This window comes from Alosa sapidissima, chromosome 1 (assembly GCF_018492685.1).
Source record: "Alosa sapidissima isolate fAloSap1 chromosome 1, fAloSap1.pri, whole genome shotgun sequence".
In the NCBI taxonomy this organism is placed as follows: Eukaryota; Metazoa; Chordata; class Actinopteri; order Clupeiformes; family Clupeidae; genus Alosa; species Alosa sapidissima.
This window is the reverse complement of record NC_055957.1, coordinates 12,142,131-12,160,910: the sequence shown is the minus strand read 5'-3', so window position 1 is coordinate 12,160,910 and position 18,780 is coordinate 12,142,131. Positions and strand designations below refer to the sequence as shown.

The window sequence follows — 18,780 nt, the reverse complement described above, 5'->3', positions numbered from 1 at the left end:
CTAGTTTTAAACAACTGCGTTTCACTGAGGTCCTGACATGTGTGAATCTGTTAGAGTTTATCCAATGATTTTCCCCCATGGGATTTGCATACATCTTTTATATGATATTATAAAAGACCTCTAGAGGTCTTACCTTGAGGGTCACGATGTGGTATATTTACACCGAAAAAAAAAAAAATCAGCCCATTGTGCCTCAGCTGCTAATGAGATTGGTCGTTAAGCGAATGACACAAAGGCTAGAGAGAGGAGAGGAGAAAAAAAAAACGAGAGAGCCAAGCGCAGCTCGGCGGAGTATCACAGTGTCCCCCCGCACACTACTCGATATACGACAGCCACACACTGGACTAACCTATCCCATCTCCATTCTACTCAGCCTCTGCTCTGTGCCTCCTTCATGCCACTATGAAAGGGAAAACAAAGGCTAAGAGTGAAATGGTAAGTCAGGCGCGCGCAACCCTGCCCTATGGAGACGCCAATGGTGTCTGTGCGCTGCTTTCTGGGTTTTTTTGGCAACGGAGAGAGAGGGAGAGAGGGTGAGATATAGAGAGATAGAGAGCGCGGAGCGAGAGGGAGGCAGGCTTCTCAAGGCTAATAGAGTTGTGATCTAACAGACACACAGATCCAGGACAGGTTAGCGCGCAGCTGTCTGGAAGCTCTTACTTGCGCTGAGCTGCTTTACCAGTGCAGTGGGGTCTGGTGTTGCTCTGAGTGCACTGTGGTACATTGGAGTTTGCCTTTGATCATCTTTGCTTGACTTCACGTACTCTGTGTTGTGTTTGCTCTCCTTGTGCTCTCTAGTTGTCTGCTTGATATTATTTATACATGACTTGCTGCAGTAATATCTTGCTTTAACCTGATTTTTTCTTCTATTTCTTGACATGGAAATTTCAGTTATTATCTACAAGCATGCAAAAACTCTTTAAATGTAATTTTTTTTGTAGTAGGTAGTGGTAGTACTTTGGACAAACGCGTCTGCTAAAAACCATAAACATGGTAGTTGTTTTTTTGCTCTAAAGAAGTTATACAAGCAACTCTTTTCATTCTGTTCCTTGACATTTCTGTTTAGCAATGGCTCAAAACTGTTCTTCAGAGCTCTATTGGTGGGAATACGTTGCAGAATGTTGATTGTTTAAGAATGAACTTATGATTTATGAAATAATTAAGATGATGGTTGTGGTGGTTCCATATCAGTTTGGTGCATGAATGTATATTTAATCCATGAACTCCTCTGACTAAGCTGCGATTAAAGTAAATTAAATTGAAAATGAATTGTAACGAGCATGCAAAAATTAAAAACAAAATTAAATTGATTTTAAAATACACTTTATCCTTCATTTCAAAGTTTGGATCAAGGTATTTAAACATCAAAAAATAAAACAAAATATGACGTTGTCAGCATGAATTCTGATCCATTAAATGAAGCAACTGAAAAATAATTGCAAATGTGCTTGTTTAAAACCACTTAATACCTATAGCAAAAAAATGGATGAAATGTTTGCGGAAGTCCATCTTTTTTATTAAATGCTGGAGTTAAGTCAACTTTATGTTTTGTTAAAGATTATTCATTTTATTGATGCACATAATCATAATCAGGCACCATCTGCTGATCTGGCAAGCTTGCTTCAAACTCATCATACAGCCCTGCTAACCTTTTAAGTACAAAATAGTGGGGGCTTAACCATGTCATCCCAGAAGTCTGTGTGTATGTGTGTGTGTGTGTGTGTGTGTGTGTGTGTGTGTGTGTGTGTGTGTGTGTGTGTGTGTGTGTGTGTGTTTGAACATTGGAAGATGGAGTGGTGGTAGATACATTTTTCATGATTATTCTGATAGCTACAAATCAGGCAATCATCCTCATGATTGAGCATCTCTATATAGGCGTGGATGTACTATGTGTTTATTTCACTGAAGACATGATACTAAATTATACTGTATGTGTTTGCATGTTCCAAAGGGATTTGTTGACAAAAAGACATGCATCACTTATTAGCTGTTTTTATGTTGGGAGTCCAGTACCACCATACAGAGGAGGAATATTTACTGACAGTATAGCCACTTGGACAGTCAGTGCTATGAAGCATGTAAGAGAAGGAGTTTTCACATATCAGTTTTATTGGAATAGTGATTACTGGCTAAAGGTTCAAAATGTGTTACACAGACACACACATTTCACACACTCAAAACAAACACACAGAAATACACATTTTGGTGATTCGCCGAAATCAGAATTTGCCATTAGTCTTGTCTTTAATGCATAAAATATTTATGCACAACTCATTCCAAACAAAGCTTATTCAGACTGGGAATTCATATGCCAGAGGTAAATCCGAGTTAACACGGATTTATACTGGCATGAGTTAAAGGACTAGAGTTTGTAATCCAGGTAGCCAGGGGATTTTGCCACACACTGGCAAAAATCACTTAAAACTCCCTGAACGGTCTAAGCCAGAGTATCCAGTGAGCTTCTGAATCTTCCTGAGTTGATAGAAGCTAAATGATAAATGTGCTGAACTAGGCACATGTGAAAGTAGTAAGTAAGTAGCTTGCTTGATTATTGTGTTCTCTGCATTTTAAAAATGTGCACTTGCATGTGTGTGTCTGTGTGTATGTGAGTGTGTGTGTGTGTGTGTGTGTGTGTGTGTGTGTGTGTGTGTGTGTGTGTGTGTGTGTATGTGTGTGTGTGTATGTGTGTGTGTGTGTGTGTGTGTGTGTGTGTGTGTGTGTGTATTCCAGCCTCCCCCCTTTGTACTGTATCAGTATTAGCGAGCTTGACTTTTCAGATCCCCTGCTTCTCAGGATCACAACAGATTAGTATTAGTATTGCTTCTTAACAAAGCCATCCTCATTTGGAAACATTTATTTTTTGACAAATTTAACTCCCCGGTCCGTAAAGCAGTCCTCAGCACATGCTGAGGGTCATCCGTGTCCAACTGAGACCAGGCCATTTCATCTTGATTTTGCAACCTAAGTTTTTCAGTCAGAGAGGACATCGGTCAGTCTGATCCCGAACATAAGCCCCAAAAGCGTTTCTTTTTTGCTGGCGCTCGTGTGTGGAGAGGCTGAGCAAACAGAGCAGTGCAGGGCTGAGTGTTTGTGGATGCTGGAGAAGCCAGGATGAAGTGGAGTTGTTTAATGACACGAACAGCTGACTCATTAGGGGAGAGCAGTGAAAGGTAATTAACCCTGGGAAAAGTACAGCTGCCATGCGAGCTGTTCATTTCAGTGCAATCTGATTAGAAATTTGTGTTTAAAGCGTGTGTCCCTTTTTTTTCCAAATCCGGTCCATGATAAACTTTTCGCTTTTTGTATGAGCAGCCCCCCTTCCTCTTTATTTTACCCAGAGGCCTTAAAGGACAGGAGACCTGCCTTTTGTGATGGGGGGATTTAGCTCGAGCGGTAACCACGTTTCTCTAAAATTGCCAACCACCTGGTCGCATTCATCCACCCTCTCTGTTGAAAAGCCTTCCTCGGGCAGAGACAATGGCCAGGATCAGGCTGTGGTGATCGTAGAAAGCAGCCGTGCAACTTCCCCCTCCCCACTAACACCTGGCTCTCAGTGTGGGTCTCGTTTCAACGGCATGGAGCTCAACAGCCTTTTGTGGATGCAGACTGCATTTTAGGGTTTTGTGTACCTTGTTTCTAATGCTTACATTACTTGTTTACGGTCATTGGTCACTAAGCCCTTCCAGTTGAAATTGAACTTCAGTGAGAAGATACAGTTGTTGGTCATCACAACATTTTAACAAGCAATGTTACCGTGAAGCATAATTCAAAATGATTGATTATTGGATATATCTCTTTTTTCTCCACTGGTAATTAACATATTTTTAGTTGTTATTTTAGAATGATGGGGGTTATTAATTTACACAAAAGTATACTGTTCACTATTATTATTTATTTCATAGCATAGATTTTTATATTTTTCATTTTATTCTATTATATTCTTATCCATTTGAATTATGCACTTTTTTATGCACTGCTTAAAGTAATAGTACATTTTATATTACACATATTAAACACATTTGGTCCACAAACAATTAAATGGAGCTTTGGACCGAAATTGATCATCAAAAAGTGACATGCTGCTTTAAAGACGTCTTCAAAAGCAGAGGGATGCTGACACTGGACTGACATCAGTTAGGCGAGACAGTTCATGCCTCTGATGGCAAATAAGACACTCCAGACTTTTAGAGGTCCGTTGCAGTAGGGCCGTGTGGCAGGCGATCTTCATTTTTAAGGAGGAAACTCAGGAGTGACTTTGGAAACATCACAGAAATTCGCCTAAATCACCTCGGCGAAGGTGTCAGCGATGGTTTGTTTTATGTTGTCCCCACTTATTGCGGCCAATGACAAGTTTTCCCTGTAGTGTTGCCATCATTGGAGATTATTGGGGCGACAGTTGCCAGCCAAGCTTATAATTGTGCATTAAGAATTCTGGGCGCATTTTTTCCTTTATTGAAGTGTCTATGTCTTGGGAAAAGCGATAAAAAGCCAGGCCTCCTTGTAAAATGACCAATTTGGCTCGGCATGCAAACACTTTGCTTGGCGGCCACAGTTGCAGCTGACTTGTGTACCAGAAATCACAGTTGTCTTCAAGGGTTCTTCCGCATATCTCTCTGATCCCAGCGCCCCATAGAGAGGCAAGATTTGAGTTTTTTCTTCTTGAAACTGAAAGTGATTGGGCACACATTTGTTTATCACTGTCCAGCTATGACATCTGCTGTAATACATTTTTACTGATATGTCTGGTATGAGCATGTTAAATATTGTGATAAGAAAACTTGAAGAGTCCTCTATACAAGTGCATCTTTTTGTCATGGCACATCAGTTCTGGGGAAAATTATTTTATTATTTTATACAGAGGGCACACACATTTTAGATGACCATTACACTTGTACATGTGTATACCTACTAGTTTACCTAATGGCAAATAGGATAAGATGCACCTTCAGTGAAATATGGCTGGGCTCGATGTCCTTGTTTGTGTTATCAGTTTGGACTGCCCCTCAGTAAAGTGTATTAGAGAAGTGAGTGTCCATAAGGACAGCACTGCTCTCCCAGCCTCTCTCCCTCTCCACAAAGTGCACAGTGGCTCTGAGCTGGAAGGCTGACACCCAGCTGCCTTCTTTTCTCCACAGGCAGTGGATATCTGATCAAGCCCTGCGCTCCCTGAAAATAGAAAATCCTTTCAGAAAAATTTGTTTATTGAAATAGTCAAATCAGGGCTGGGGAGGGGTGGGGTGGCATGGTTGATGTACTTGTCATGAATTCATTTGCATGTCAATGAAAGGTGCTGAAAGCACTTGTGTATTCTTTAACATTATATACTGTGGCATATTCAATTTGGCACCATTCACATGCTTCATATCAAAGCACCATTTCGGCACTGTGCTAATAGTAGACTTTGTTTTTGCTTGTTTGTTTGCTTCACACACTCTTGTGTTTTGATCCAAGGACTATGAGGACAAAAAGACCCTATTCCTGTGTTTCATGTACAATTACAACCGTTTTTTTTCTGCCATACATTTGGACGTTCATTACAGCGGAATTATGAAAGTAAATGCTGCTATCTCTTGCCGTTTTGCATTTTATTATGCAGAACTAGGAAACACTTAGCATGTAAAATTAATGTGGAAATTATTCCCGAGGTAAACTATAAACACAGAAGTTCCCCCGTGCGTTCTGCCTCTTTTCCCCCCCTCCCCCCCTCTCTCTCTCCCCCTCTCTCTCTCTCTCCCTCTCTCCTCTCCTTCCTCTAGATCAGAGTGTAATTGCCAGTAATCAGGTCTGTTTGCTGCTGATAAAACCACTCTGAATGCGAGGAACCCTCTTTGTGTGATGACTCAATTATGCCAGAAGTGGCTCATCAAACCTGGCCCATCAGCTGCTTTAATAAATAAGGAGGCAAACTTGCTGCAGGCGCATTATAATTCCATTCATTCCATAATTAAATCCATTCCCGTTTTAACCCTTTCTGGGAGGGGAGGGGAGGAGGAGGGGGGGGGGGGGGCGGAGACAAAACAATAAGCAAAGAGATGCTGGGAGTGACCTTGCAATGAGCCCACACACACAAACCCATAACTCAGACTGATACAGCCCAAGAAAGGTTCAAAAAAAGAGAAGAGGCTATTGAGGAAGGGGATGCACATCAGTGGTGATAGGGGCTCAAGGTCTTTATTTATTTATTGTCTTTCAACACACACACACACACACACACACACACACACCTGCATGAAAGCACAAATAAGCAGGTTTTTGTAATTACACTGGGTATGTAATCTAATCATAACAGTCATTCAGTAGTTGTCCAAGTATGCATTTCAAAAGCTAATTGAATGCGTCTAAGCCAACCTTTTTGGCCAAGTACCTTTTTGAGGTTAGTGTAAACAAAACAATCTATTTAATATCACAAAGTTTTCTATGAGGAAAAAATATTAATATTGTTAACATGTGTCACTCTATCAATGTATGTTTCTGTGTCCTTGACTTAAAAAACTAAAAGTTAAGTATTGTTTTTACTCCATGTATGTTTAAGTGCGTACGATGTAGGTCATGGTGAGCTGCTTGTAAAATGATCTCATAAAAATAATAGTTCCACCATAGTTCAATTCTACAGCCAAGACTGCTCACAGATGCAAACATGATGCAAAAAAACTGTTCTCTATCTTGAATTCTCCTGTCCACCTTTAAATATCAATATACATTGTTAATGCACTAAATGGCTATTTACGTGTGGTCTGAGTGTGCTCAGGAGTAGTGGCCAATGTGGCGGTGCCTGGTGGGGGCCCGTAGCCGTGAGAGTTGAGTTGGCCTGGTCTTCCCGGGCCAGCAGATGGGGTCAGGGCAGGGAGCTGTGGCCCCAGACAGCCAGCAACTTGATTACACACAAACTAGCAGCACCAGGAAGCCCCCTGGTATTCCCCTGAGGAACCTGGGGGACTAGCACATTAGCAAAGCAGTCTTTAGAGAACGGAGGAGCACAGAGACACAGAGAGAGAGAGAGAGAGAGAGAGAGAGAGAGAGAGAGAGAGAGAGAGAGAGAGAGAGAGAGAGGGGGAGAGAGAGAGAGAGATCAAATTATGATTCAGCAGATGACAATCTGGGGGTTCAAATTGTCGTTCGTCTTTTTCTTATGCTAATGAGGTCTCCCTCCCTCTTCTCCTTCTCCTTTCTCTCACCCCTTCCTGTGATTTAAGCTTTGGATTCGTGCTTGCCTGTGTGTGTGTGTGTGTGTGTGTGTGTGTGTGTGTGTGTGTGTGTGTGTGTGTGTGTGTCTGTGTGTGTCTGTGTGTGTGCAAGTGTATGTGTGTATATGTGTTAGTAGGGGTTGCTTTGCACATTGCCTATAATTAAGAGAACAGTATATCAGGGTGTATTTGTGTGTGTGTGTGTGTGTGTGTGTGTGTGTGAGAGAGAGAGTTTGTTTTTTCAAAGCAAACAGAAATAAATAATTTGGAACTAAGAGCTCTGAAGTGCTCCCACTGCCCCCCCCTCCTCCATCCCCTCATCATGGGCCGTTTGTATTAATTAGACACAAGTTATTTGATTTCTGTCGAGCAATCAATTTGCATCTTGTTCCATAAGCCACGTGGGGTCAGAGGATGGCTTTGCCCATCTTCTTCTTAATCCCTACGTCTTAACATCTACTCTCTAAGAATGGCACTGGCCGTTGCTGGTGTATTTGCACAAATGCGTGACAAAGAGACTGGTACTGGCCTATTGGTTTAAAAGTGCCTTCCCATGTGCTTTGAAATGTTGTAATCAGTTGGATGTATTTAATATGAAGGAGTTGAGCAGAAATAACTGACATCTTCGTATTTGTTATTTCTCAGAGGATGACTTGCACACTCACATCCTGAGGCAGAGGTCTTGTGGACTCACTGACCGGGGTGGATCGGGTGGACCTGACAATATATCCTGTAAATCGTCCTGCAAAATACAAAGAGAGGTCAGTTCTTTAGTTCAGTTCTTCAGGAAATGGTCTGTCATTTGAAACACTGAACTTCTACAATATGTAAGATGTTACGCTGAACTTTTACATAATCTCACAGGAGCACACCCGTAGTCATAATGTCACACCCTTTAGACAGCGATTGTAACTGAGAGACAGGAGCAGGTAGCACTAAGGTGAGACAGAGCCAGTCCAGTCAGCTGAGGCAGAACGGATCCTCTGGTGACTGGCTGCCGGATCAAGGCACAGGTACGTCTGACCGCTGGATGACCAGCACTGCTGGTGATTAGATGAAGCCCAGCCGCTTCATTGGCTCTGGATCTGGCCATGGCTGAAGCCAAGGTCCAGGGACACAGCTCTAATAGTAGCTCAAGGTAGTGAGTCTCTGAGGAGGAGAGAAAGACTAATGAAAAAAGGGTCAATCTTTTCCTTTTGTTGGCACTTAGTTTTTACACAGAAAAATAAATCATAATGGTTATGCTTGTCTTGACCGTTACAGGGACTGTTACCAGTAGTGTTTGAAAGGTTTTGAGCTCAGTAGCCAATCAAATGACACACCTGCGTTCCATCTTCCTTAGGCAGCGTGTATGCACACACACCAAATGGACCGTTAGAGAACTGCAAAGGACCTATTTGTGGACTCTACCTTTGAGTGACTTACACACATAGGGGGGTTTATGACCACAGTGGACTGCATTCTGACCAGGGTACTGTAATCACTGCTCTTCATACTGCAATTTATGATTTCCTGACAGGCACAGGAAATGCCAGTGGGTAGACTAACAGTGTTCAAAAGGATTAGGTTTCAAAAATAATTGTTTTATAACCTTTTAGAACCTTTCACAATTTCTCTCATAGTGTAGCTGAAGCTTGCATGCTCACACAACAGTGAGAGATCACAGTTATATCATTCTGTTGTCCATGTAACACAAAAAAATGCAAATATGGAAAAATTAGTTTACACATTCAGGCTTGTCTATGAAAGGATCTGTGAATGGATTATTCAGTTGTTTCATTTAAACTTTAATACATGCTATGGTATAATATTAGTGTTACACTGTTCCTTTTAAATGCATTGAAAAATAGATAGTAGTGTGTACTGTATATTCATGGGGATTGTAAATGAACATAAAACAAGACAATGTGATCAAAACAAAACAGTTCCCACATTTAATGGGTCTTTCAAGAGGTGTTAGCCAATGTGCAAACATGGATGTGTGTCTGTGTGTGTGTGTGTGTGTGTGTGTGCGTGTGTGCGTGTGTGCGTGCGTGCGTGCGTGTGTGTGTGTGTGTGTGTTTGTGTGTGTGTGTGTGTGTGTGTGTGTGTGTGTGTGTTAGTGTGTGTGTTAGCCTACGTGCACATGTGTGTATGTATGTGTGCATGCAAGTGTGTCCATGTGTATTTGTGAGTATACGTGTGTGCATATGTGTCGGCGCATCTGCGCACACATCAGCGTATGGCCGGAGCGCTGCACAGCAAGTGAAAATAGAGCAGAGTAATGAACTAATCAGGTACATTAGTTTTTACAGAATGTAATCTATAGTGGTGGGGAGTTGTTTGTCTCAATAGGGCCCCGGTAATCAAAAGTAATGAACCTATTACGCGCAGGACCTCTGAGAGACTGGCGTGGCATTAGGAGTGGGCCACATAAAAAGGTTTATTAAAGGAAATTAAGGTCCATCACTGCCACACCTGCTCCCCCCCATTATAAATGTATGACAGGTCAGTAGCTTCAATCACAACAGCGCGCCAGCGAGAGAAGTCAGGTTTCCCATTACTGCGGGGGGGAAAGTAACGCCGTCGCCAGTGACTCAGTGCTCCTCACCGCCCCGGTGACCACTATACACAGCCATCAGCCCGGAATAATTACATTTAATAGGTTTTATTTGGGATCGGCAAGGCGACGGCGCCACTATCAGAGGGGAGAGTGGCCGGGCATTAACAACTCTTTTTGTCTAAACATGCACGGTGTGGCGGCTGTCTCTTTCCACACCTTTCGTGGTGATGTTTTTCCAGCGTGTTATTATGTTTTTTGGCACCTCGGAGAAATGTATTTATTTTGGTATTTAGATGAGTCTGGGGGGATGGTGACATACGGTGGCGTGGCTGCTGTTTGTTTAGAATGGGGCTGTTGTTCCCTCTCAGATTCTGCCTGTTGCTAACATGTTTGCTCTCCAAACAACAGTCAGCCACAACACAGAGACCTCTACTGAATCCCCAGCTATTGTGCTCCACTTACAAGCATGTCTCTGATTGGGTAGTTGAAAATGAATTTAAAAAAAAGTTCACATTTAAATTACAAGTAATTTAATTTAAGAAGCAAATAACACTGATTCATATTGTGAAATAGTCCAGAGATGTTTGAAATTTGTTTGATGTTTGAAATACCTATCTTGGAAATAAAAGTTTGTCAAACCACCCAATCTACAGAAGTCTTTGAGATGTGCAGCCCTCCCCAACAGTACAGTACAGCTAGGTGCTCAATAGGCAGGGGATTAATCTTTTATAAATTCATTCAGTTATTAGATGCATTTGTGTACTCTGATTTAAGGAGACAAACATTAACTAGCTGACCCTATGAAGTAGCATGACATTCAACTATCACCCAAATCAAACTGGTGCGCTTGTTTGAACCATTTAATGAGCTGTATGACTTGCACTTCAAAACTTCTGGATCGATGCAGCATTTATGAGGCAGACAGACAGTCCCTCCTTCCCTAATTTGCACCATGGAGCCCTGTGATCGATCAGTCTTTACGTGGAGCCACAGTGATGGCAGTCCACTCTGTCTGTCCGTCAGTCTGGCTCTCCGCTCAGCTCCGCTCTTTATTATTTTGCAGATGGACGCTGAAGGCGAGGAGAACCAAACCCAAGTATGCGGTGGCAGCGGGGGTAAGTAGCGCATGGTGCTCGACGCTCTGTACCCACACCAACACGCCCCTACCTCCTACTCCACGTCCCATTCACGCTCATCCACGCCACTCAGCTCAATTCAGCTGAAGTATCAGTTCAACAGTTTCATATCAGAACTGTCTGCTTTAATATTTCATCTTTTCAACGTGAAGAGCGGGCCTGCCAGCAAAGCCAATGCATTATTCAAAGGGGAATCACTTCATTAAATTGCAATATTGGCTCAAATGAGTTAAGGAGTGCGTCTGTGCCCGGTGCTTGCTCGATCTGAGGTGGCATATCGTTATTTAAGTGCTCGGAGTCTTGTAGGGATTAGTTGTTCCGCTATACGTACGTGCCATTCAAACAATTCCTTGGCATGCTCTTGCAGGGGAGGGGAGGGTTGGACTTGGTGAAGAAAGTCTCAGTGAGTTAGTCTGGAGTTCTCTACAGAGCTCTGTCAATGTTTGCAGTGATCCCCCCCCCCATCAGCTGCTGTTTTTTTACTGTGTTTGATTCTAGTTAGGCACTGGGGGACTGGATTAGACAGGAACAGAAACACCATTTATCTTTTCTCGCCATTCAAACCACAAAACCTGAAGCTGAACACACATGCCAGGGAAAATGGCAGTTCTGAACCTCCGTCTGTGAGTCTGCTTATAAATGGTGAATAAATGATAGTGTATAAGCAGTGTGTTCATTCTTCTCACCCTCGTCAGTGTGTTTCTCGCACTGGCCTGCGTCCCTGTGGGTGCTCATTGTAAACGCCTCCTATCTCCGCTTCAGTTCATTTCCTGTTAAAATGGACCTCAGTTGTGACACATTGGAAAGAAAAATAGTTAAAAATGCTGAATTGTTGGCAATGATCTTGCTCTCTCTCTATCTCTCTCTATCTCTTTCTGTGTGTTTGTGTGTATGTGTGTGTTCTTCCAAAGACTTCCTGAGTAAACACTCAAGATCTTTCTATTGTGCCCCAAGGCAGTTATCTCTTCAGCTATCACAAACTAATTTTCAACTATCAAAAGCTAATCTTCAGCTACATGATCTCATGATCCTACATTGTCTGTGTGTCAGTGTTGGTGTGCACATGTGTGTGTGTGTGTGTGTGTTTTCATCAGCCGACTTCTGTGTAACCTGCGCAGTTGTCTAGCAGGGTCAATAAGCTGATGTTTTGACTTCAGATGCTGGGCGGCTGATAGTGGGTGGGCAGCTGTGTCTGTGGTCCAGCGCAGTGGAAATGTAAACACACACATTTACCCCTCTCTCCTGTCCCTCTGTTTGCAGTTCTGACTGACTGCGTTGCTGAGGTGCCCAGGTAAGCCAGAGTTCAACAGCCTTATCACGTCCATGCTGGCACCGGTGCCATGCTGACTTTCTTTCACCTGTCCTGTTTTTTATTCTTTCATCAAATGCATGAATGGGTAGCTGTTGGGTTTTTTAACATACAACTTACAGCAGTATTTTGCATAGTCCTCTTTGTAGTTCTTTGCTTTGCTTATGTCCCTAGGGACCATTTACTGTATCACAGATCCTCCATGTCCTTGAATACGTACCACATGGTCTTATTTCAATTCCAAATGTGTAGAGCATAATAACTACAGTGTAATTACCGTGATGACATATTGTATTTGGTGTTTTTACACGTCCCTTTATGGTGAGTTAGTGCCCACTGGGTATTTTTATGTTCTGATGGAAATAACAACTAACGGTCAGGAGATTTCAGGCCTGGGAATGAAGCAGCTAGGGTGTCTGCGTGGGAGCCTTTTAGACAGGGCTGTGGCCATACTTTGGGCTGTATTGTGTAGGGATGGTCAGAACAGTGTCCAGTCCGCCTGTGTTTTTATGTGCATTGTGAGCCGGGGGGGGGGGGGGGGGGGGGTCTGTCTCCCTCGTGGTGGTGACTGTGACTCGATAATAATGGACTCCTGACCAACACCTCCCTGCCTGTGGTCACTGCAGCGCCGGCGTGCTGGCTGCCAGGAAGAGGAGCGCGCTCGATGGGGTCCTGGGGGCCCCCGTCAACAAGCGCAAGTCGCTTCTGATGAGGCCGCGTCACTACAGCCCCAGCCCCAGCCCTGGCCCCGGCCCCGGCCAAGCCAGCGACAGAGACGAGGACGGAGAGAGGGACGAGGATGAAGAAGGCGCGAGGCTGGCAGCCGCACGGGACAAAGCCGAGCTGAGGAACACTGACACTCCAGCAGGTAGACAGATGTCCTGTTGTTTTGTCTGTTTTGATGAACAATTGACGCTGAATTTTAAACTGCCATCTGTTGCATTCATATTTCCTCTTCTCTGCCACCCAACTCCCTCCCCCTCCCTTTCTCCTTCCCTCTACACCCCCCCCCCCCTTCTCTCCCTCCCTCGCTGTCATTAATTTCCACTGTGTCTGGGGCTGGGGAGTAAAAGACTACACTGCTGGGGCCACATGAGTAGACTGTCACATCCACAGACCAAAGTTTTTTGACGGCTGATCTGCCATGATATTTTTGGCACAGCAAATCTCTCTCTTGTCTGTGTGCCTGTACATGTGTGTGTGTGTGTGTGTGTGTGTTTCTGTGTGTGTGTGTGTGTGTGTGTGTGTGTGTGTGTGTGTGTGTGTGTGTGTGTGTGTGTTTGTGTGTTGCATTGAGACCAAAGTGAGTATTCAGATTAAATGATGATGTTGTTTCTCCTTTCTTTTTTCTGTATTTAGCTCTGAGCAAAAGAAAATATACTGTATTATTTAATCAAAGCGTGGAACAAGTCACCAAAATGTATTGTCATGCTTCTCACTCCTGCTGAGTACACAGCTCAAACAGTCTTTTTTAGGAGCTTGCATAATTGCTCGCATAATGTCACTAATAGAAAAGAGGGTAACACTGTGATTGTGTGCTTCCTTTGACAAAGGAGACAGCGCACTCAACACACCCAAACCTTTTTTTGACAACAGTCGCACAAAAATAATCAAAGTTGCTGTTTTATTTTATAGAAGTGGACCTTTAGCAAAACAAAACATTGCGTTTTTTCTAATGAATCAATTATGAACATTTTGGCAACAATGTGCATGGTTTATGTGCGTATTTCCCTGGCCTCTATAATCTGTACTTATTTGGTGTATTTTTAACGATGTAACTAAGCAACAAACGTAATTGTCCCCTTCGAAAGCCTTTGTTAGGCCATCTAACACAGTCCAAATATACATAATTAGGCATAATGTCTACAGCCCATTATTGGACACATGTGGGTTGTTAAATGGACCAACAGAATAGCTCAATGAATCGAGTAGATTTACGGGAAATGGAATTTATTTGTTTCCAGGGTTCATATTACATGACAATTATTTAACCCTTTTGCAATATTTTCACTAGGCATCATTATAATTCTCCCAAACTTTATTCATGGGAGATATGTCCTCATCTAAGAGAATGTGTACACAAAACATTTTATAGACTCTATAGGAAAATCCATTTAACACCACAGTGATGTATGTCCTGTGTGTTGACAGCCACATTAAGAAGTTGGCTCTGATCAGTCGTCTGTGGCAAAGGTTTGGTGCATGTCGGGGTGGCATAATACACAGCAGTAGTGAGGAATGGAAGAATATGGAGGAAGGGCTGCAGTCAATATCTGCATTTCACAGCGAAAGGGAGAGGGGTTGTGGCAGGCGGCGGTGGAGGTGGGGGTGGTGGGGGTTGGAGCTGGGGGGAAGCCTCCCATTTGGTGGCACCGTACTGCATGTGACTCTAGCCAAGCTTCTGGTCTGCAGACTCGCTCTCCGGTAATGGCTATTCTGGAGTACAAACTGTTCACCTGTTCCAACACGCAAATTACAGGCGGGATCCAAGTGTTTCTCTCCCTCTCTTCCTCTCTCTCTTTCTCTTTCTCTCTCTCTCTCTCCCTCTCTTTCTCTCTATCTCTTTTTCTCTCTGCTTCCATGCCCCCCCCCTCTTTTGGTCAGGGCTGTGCATCCATCTGGATGGCAGTGAAGTCCTCTGTTAATTGTAACTAAGCATAACTGGCGAACTTTTCATCTCAGTGTTGGACAGCCTTGCTTTTTGACGCCTCTGTTAAGATTCAAATGTTCTAGTGACACACAGAGTATCAGGGAGGAGCGGCCATATCTCACCATACAGCAACACAATCTGCCTGCTTTGCATGGAGATTTCTACTCGATGTGTATTCATTTTTTTAAGTCACTTGGGCAAATCCCAAGCTTTGTGAAAAATCAGAGGAGACTGTTTTTTTTTTGTGTCAAAGTGTAAAATGTTTCTGTGTCTGCATGTGTCTTGAACAATAGAGTCTACCACTGAGTTATTCAATTTAATATTGTTCCTATACACACTTAAAACACATAATAATAATACATAAATGCACATCACATAAAGATCTGATAGGGCCTCAGCAATTACAGGGACGTGACACAGCTCCAATAATCACTCCTAATCACGCTATATATTCCTCATCTTCGTCAAGAAAAATGAGATGAACTCTATGACCTAGCATGGGTAGATTATGTGTCCTTTGTCTCTGATCCATTGGATGTGGCCTGTACTGGTACTGTAGTGCTGTGGCCTCCATCAGGGCAACACCTCCCGGTTCCCATGTGCGTGGCTGCTTGCGGTGTGTGTCGGCGGGCGGAGGCGGCGAGCAGCTGGTCCCACACCTGTGATGAGGGATGACGTGGGGGGGGTCCAGGGGCCGTGGCTGGCCAGAGACTCCCACACAGTGTGCAGGAGGGCCTGTCTCATCCTCTACATGTTGGAGATTTGGAAAAAATAAACAAATAAACATCTTAAGGAATTTGTCATTTGTCAACTGACAGTTGAAGGTTTCGGTTGTCTTATGAAAAGCCACAGAGGCTTGTTTGCCATCAACTGTATAGCACAAAGCGCTGTCCCATCCTATATTTGTAAATCCTACTATCTGTTTTTGGCAGAAGTGTGGCAGACAGGGTGATCCATTGAGCATTTATGTTGCTTTTTTGGGGGGATTAAGCGTGGTACCACACACTCTGCAGACTAGTGCCTATCTGTTAATGCCTGTTTTCTTCTTAAGAGCACTTTAACACACAACACAACATTTTTGATCCCCAATGATTCCCAAAATATCTAATCAACCAATCACACTGCCCAGCTCTGCCCGTGTCTATTTCTGATGCGGGCTGTGACGTCAGATCATCTAAGAGGATAGATCTATCGCCTACTTATGATTTAGTTGGACTGAAAAACCCCTTATGGCCTAAGAGCCTTATACACAAGTAAGTTTCAGTGGTTTTGCAGATAAAAAGAGATTTTAAATCAATCCAGATGATAGCTTCCCTTTGTTAATCATTGACTCTGACTTAATATAATCAGCCATGTTTCAATTCTAAAGTATCATTTAAAGGGGATTTGGGTGCTTAAGAGGTCCTAGCTGTCTGACCCAGTAATGAAGACTTATTCTGGCCACTGTATAAAGCATATCTCTAGTTTTAAAGTGCTAATTTTTTTTCAAGTTGTTTCAAGGCTACTTTTATGATGAATGTGATGATTTCAATCAATTAACAGTAGCCTAAGCTATAAAAAGCTATTCATCTGGTTTAGACATAATATTTCTTTGAATTTATAAATGCCTTTTATTCATGTCCTATTGATTTCCCCAATTTTGTTTCTACAGTGGAAGAGTTATCATTTTTTGTGATCATTGTCCAAACATCAAAGGCTGCCTTACAGGTCAGGGCTTGCCTGTCAGAGATATTCAATTTTGTGCAACTTCCACATTTAGCATGCTGTTTACATCATTGGACATATTTGTGTTGTCCCTCGGAACAGTTTTCAATCTCTCTTTGTTCCGTCCAACATGAAACCTTAATGTTTATCTTCCTATCAATCTACAGGAACATAAAAGGCTTCATAATCCAAATCTTTTTTTATGCACAGAATCATGAGTGTGGATTAGGCAGCGCTCTGCTTTCTTGTAACAATTTTGTTTCCCATTTCGAAGGTTTTTTTTCCATTTCTCCTCTTTGTTTATGTCTTTAACATGAAAATGATGTCCACACAAATGAGTATTCAGGATGACCAGAACTTGAAATCACAGTGCCTTAAAGTCTTTGTCTCTTTTCATCTCGCTCGAACACTTCTTTCCCATTAGAAAACTCATGTCCAACGCCACGACTGCTGTTTCCTCTGTTCTAATCCGCTGATTTAAAATCTGTGTCAAGTTGTAGGTTTGGATTTGCAAATTCTATGCAGAAGAAAACAACAATGTTCGTCTCTGGTTTCCATGTAGTTCTTGCACCCCCACCCCTCTCATTTTATAATCTTTACATACTTGGAATGCAATTTGAAGAAAAATGGATGTTGAGGAATTAGTGTAGTAGTTCCATTTGCTGCTGCATATCTTAGTGTTTTTTTTCATCTAAGATGAAGAGTGACTACTGAAAATGTGTAGTTTATCATTTGCATCTAAATTCCTGTTGTTGATGCTTGAATGATTTTTGTTTTATTTGTGTTTATTAATATGGAATACAGAGTTGTGATGTTTGCAATGTACAAGCTGTTTTATTTATTTAGACTGGGGTTGTAAAATGAGATCTCTTTTTTTATTTTCAGAGGAGAATGGAGTGCTTGACCCTGCTCTGCACAGTGAGAGAAACACACACGCCCAGGACTCGCTCCACTGGTCTGACGTCCTGAGTGAGGGATCGCCTCTACCGCAAAGCCTGATCCCCGAGATGATCGACGAGGAAGAGGAGGAGGAAGAGGAGGAGGACGAGGGTGAGGAGGGAGGCCTGCATAAGGAGAACCACGCGGACGAGAGCTTGCGGGAGATGGACATGGCCTACCGTCTGGCACGGCACCGCGACCTGGAGCATCTGGAGCGTCTGGAGCTGGACAATGGTGAGTGGCTGCAGGCCCCCTCGCCTGCCTCCGCTGGTGGCCAGCTCAACGGCGTCCACCTCCACCTCAGCCCTGCCAAGCCCGCCGACGAACCCCTGGCCAGGAGGGTGCGTCTGGGCGCCGAGCTGCACGCGGAGGATGCCCTCCTGGGCTACATGGGCCGGCCCGGCAGCGGCCTGCTGGTAGCAGACGACTTCGCCTTCACCCGGGAGCCCAGCGAGGACAGCGAGGACGAGCTGCACCACCACCACCACCAGAACCATCACCATCACCATCACAACCAGCAGCAGCAGCAGCAGCAGGCCCGCTTGGAGCCCAGCTGGGGCCCCGGGCTGGCGGTGCGGCCGGTGAGCCTGGACCGGGCGCGGCTCAACCTGAGCCTCCTGGAGCAGGCCATGCTGCTGCAGTCGGAGCAGCGGCAGGCCCTGCAGCACGCCTACAAGGACATGGACCGCTTCCTGCTGGAGCAGATGAACGGCGAGCGCCGGCACCAGAGGATGCTGGAGATGAGCGCCGCCCGCGCCGCCTTCCACGGATGTAAAGGTGCGGCCCCTCTGCCCTACTGTCGAGCCCACATCATATGGCCGCTAGTGCAGTCTCTGTGACTGAGCATTAAGAAATACATGCCCTAAGTGAAGCTGTAGCCTTAACCCAACTGGTTCCACTTCAGAGGACTGTGAATATCATGTCCTCCACTGTTGCCTCGCTGAATTGCACATTTAACATAACATTTAATTCAGATTGATATTGATTTATTTTGGCCATCAAGGCAAACCATGCGTGCATGAACCCAATCAGTGCCACGCACAAATTAGCCTGTGATTACTGTGCCATGAAATCTCACAGTGCACACACCCTGGAGTTGCGAGGACAGTCACAAGCGGTCTAATGTTAAATGCTTTTAATGTTCATGCCAGGAGGAAGCACACTACCTGCCATCTGACAATATCCTGCCTCCCACTCTTTCCCTCTTTCTCTCCCACTCTCTCTCTCCCTCTTTCTCTCTCTCTCTTCCCCCCCCCTCTCTCTCCCTCTTTTTCTCTCTCTCACTCTCTCTCTCTCCCTCTTTCTCTCTCCCTCTC

General features: G+C 43.8%; 1 protein-coding gene across 1 annotated transcript in view; it reads left to right on the top strand.

Annotated features, from left to right (window-relative positions):
* The first annotated feature begins 307 nt into the window (after window positions 1-307).
* st18 (ST18 C2H2C-type zinc finger transcription factor) overlaps window positions 308-18,780 on the top strand; it is a 35,283-nt gene continuing 16,810 nt past the window's right edge. Inside the window, 6 exon segments of the mRNA XM_042056599.1 lie at window positions 308-435; window positions 7,830-7,945; window positions 10,790-10,841; window positions 12,123-12,153; window positions 12,798-13,039; window positions 17,411-18,241. Coding sequence (XP_041912533.1) covers window positions 10,790-10,841; window positions 12,123-12,153; window positions 12,798-13,039; window positions 17,411-18,241 — 1,156 coding nt within the window. The 5' untranslated portion in view covers window positions 308-435; window positions 7,830-7,945.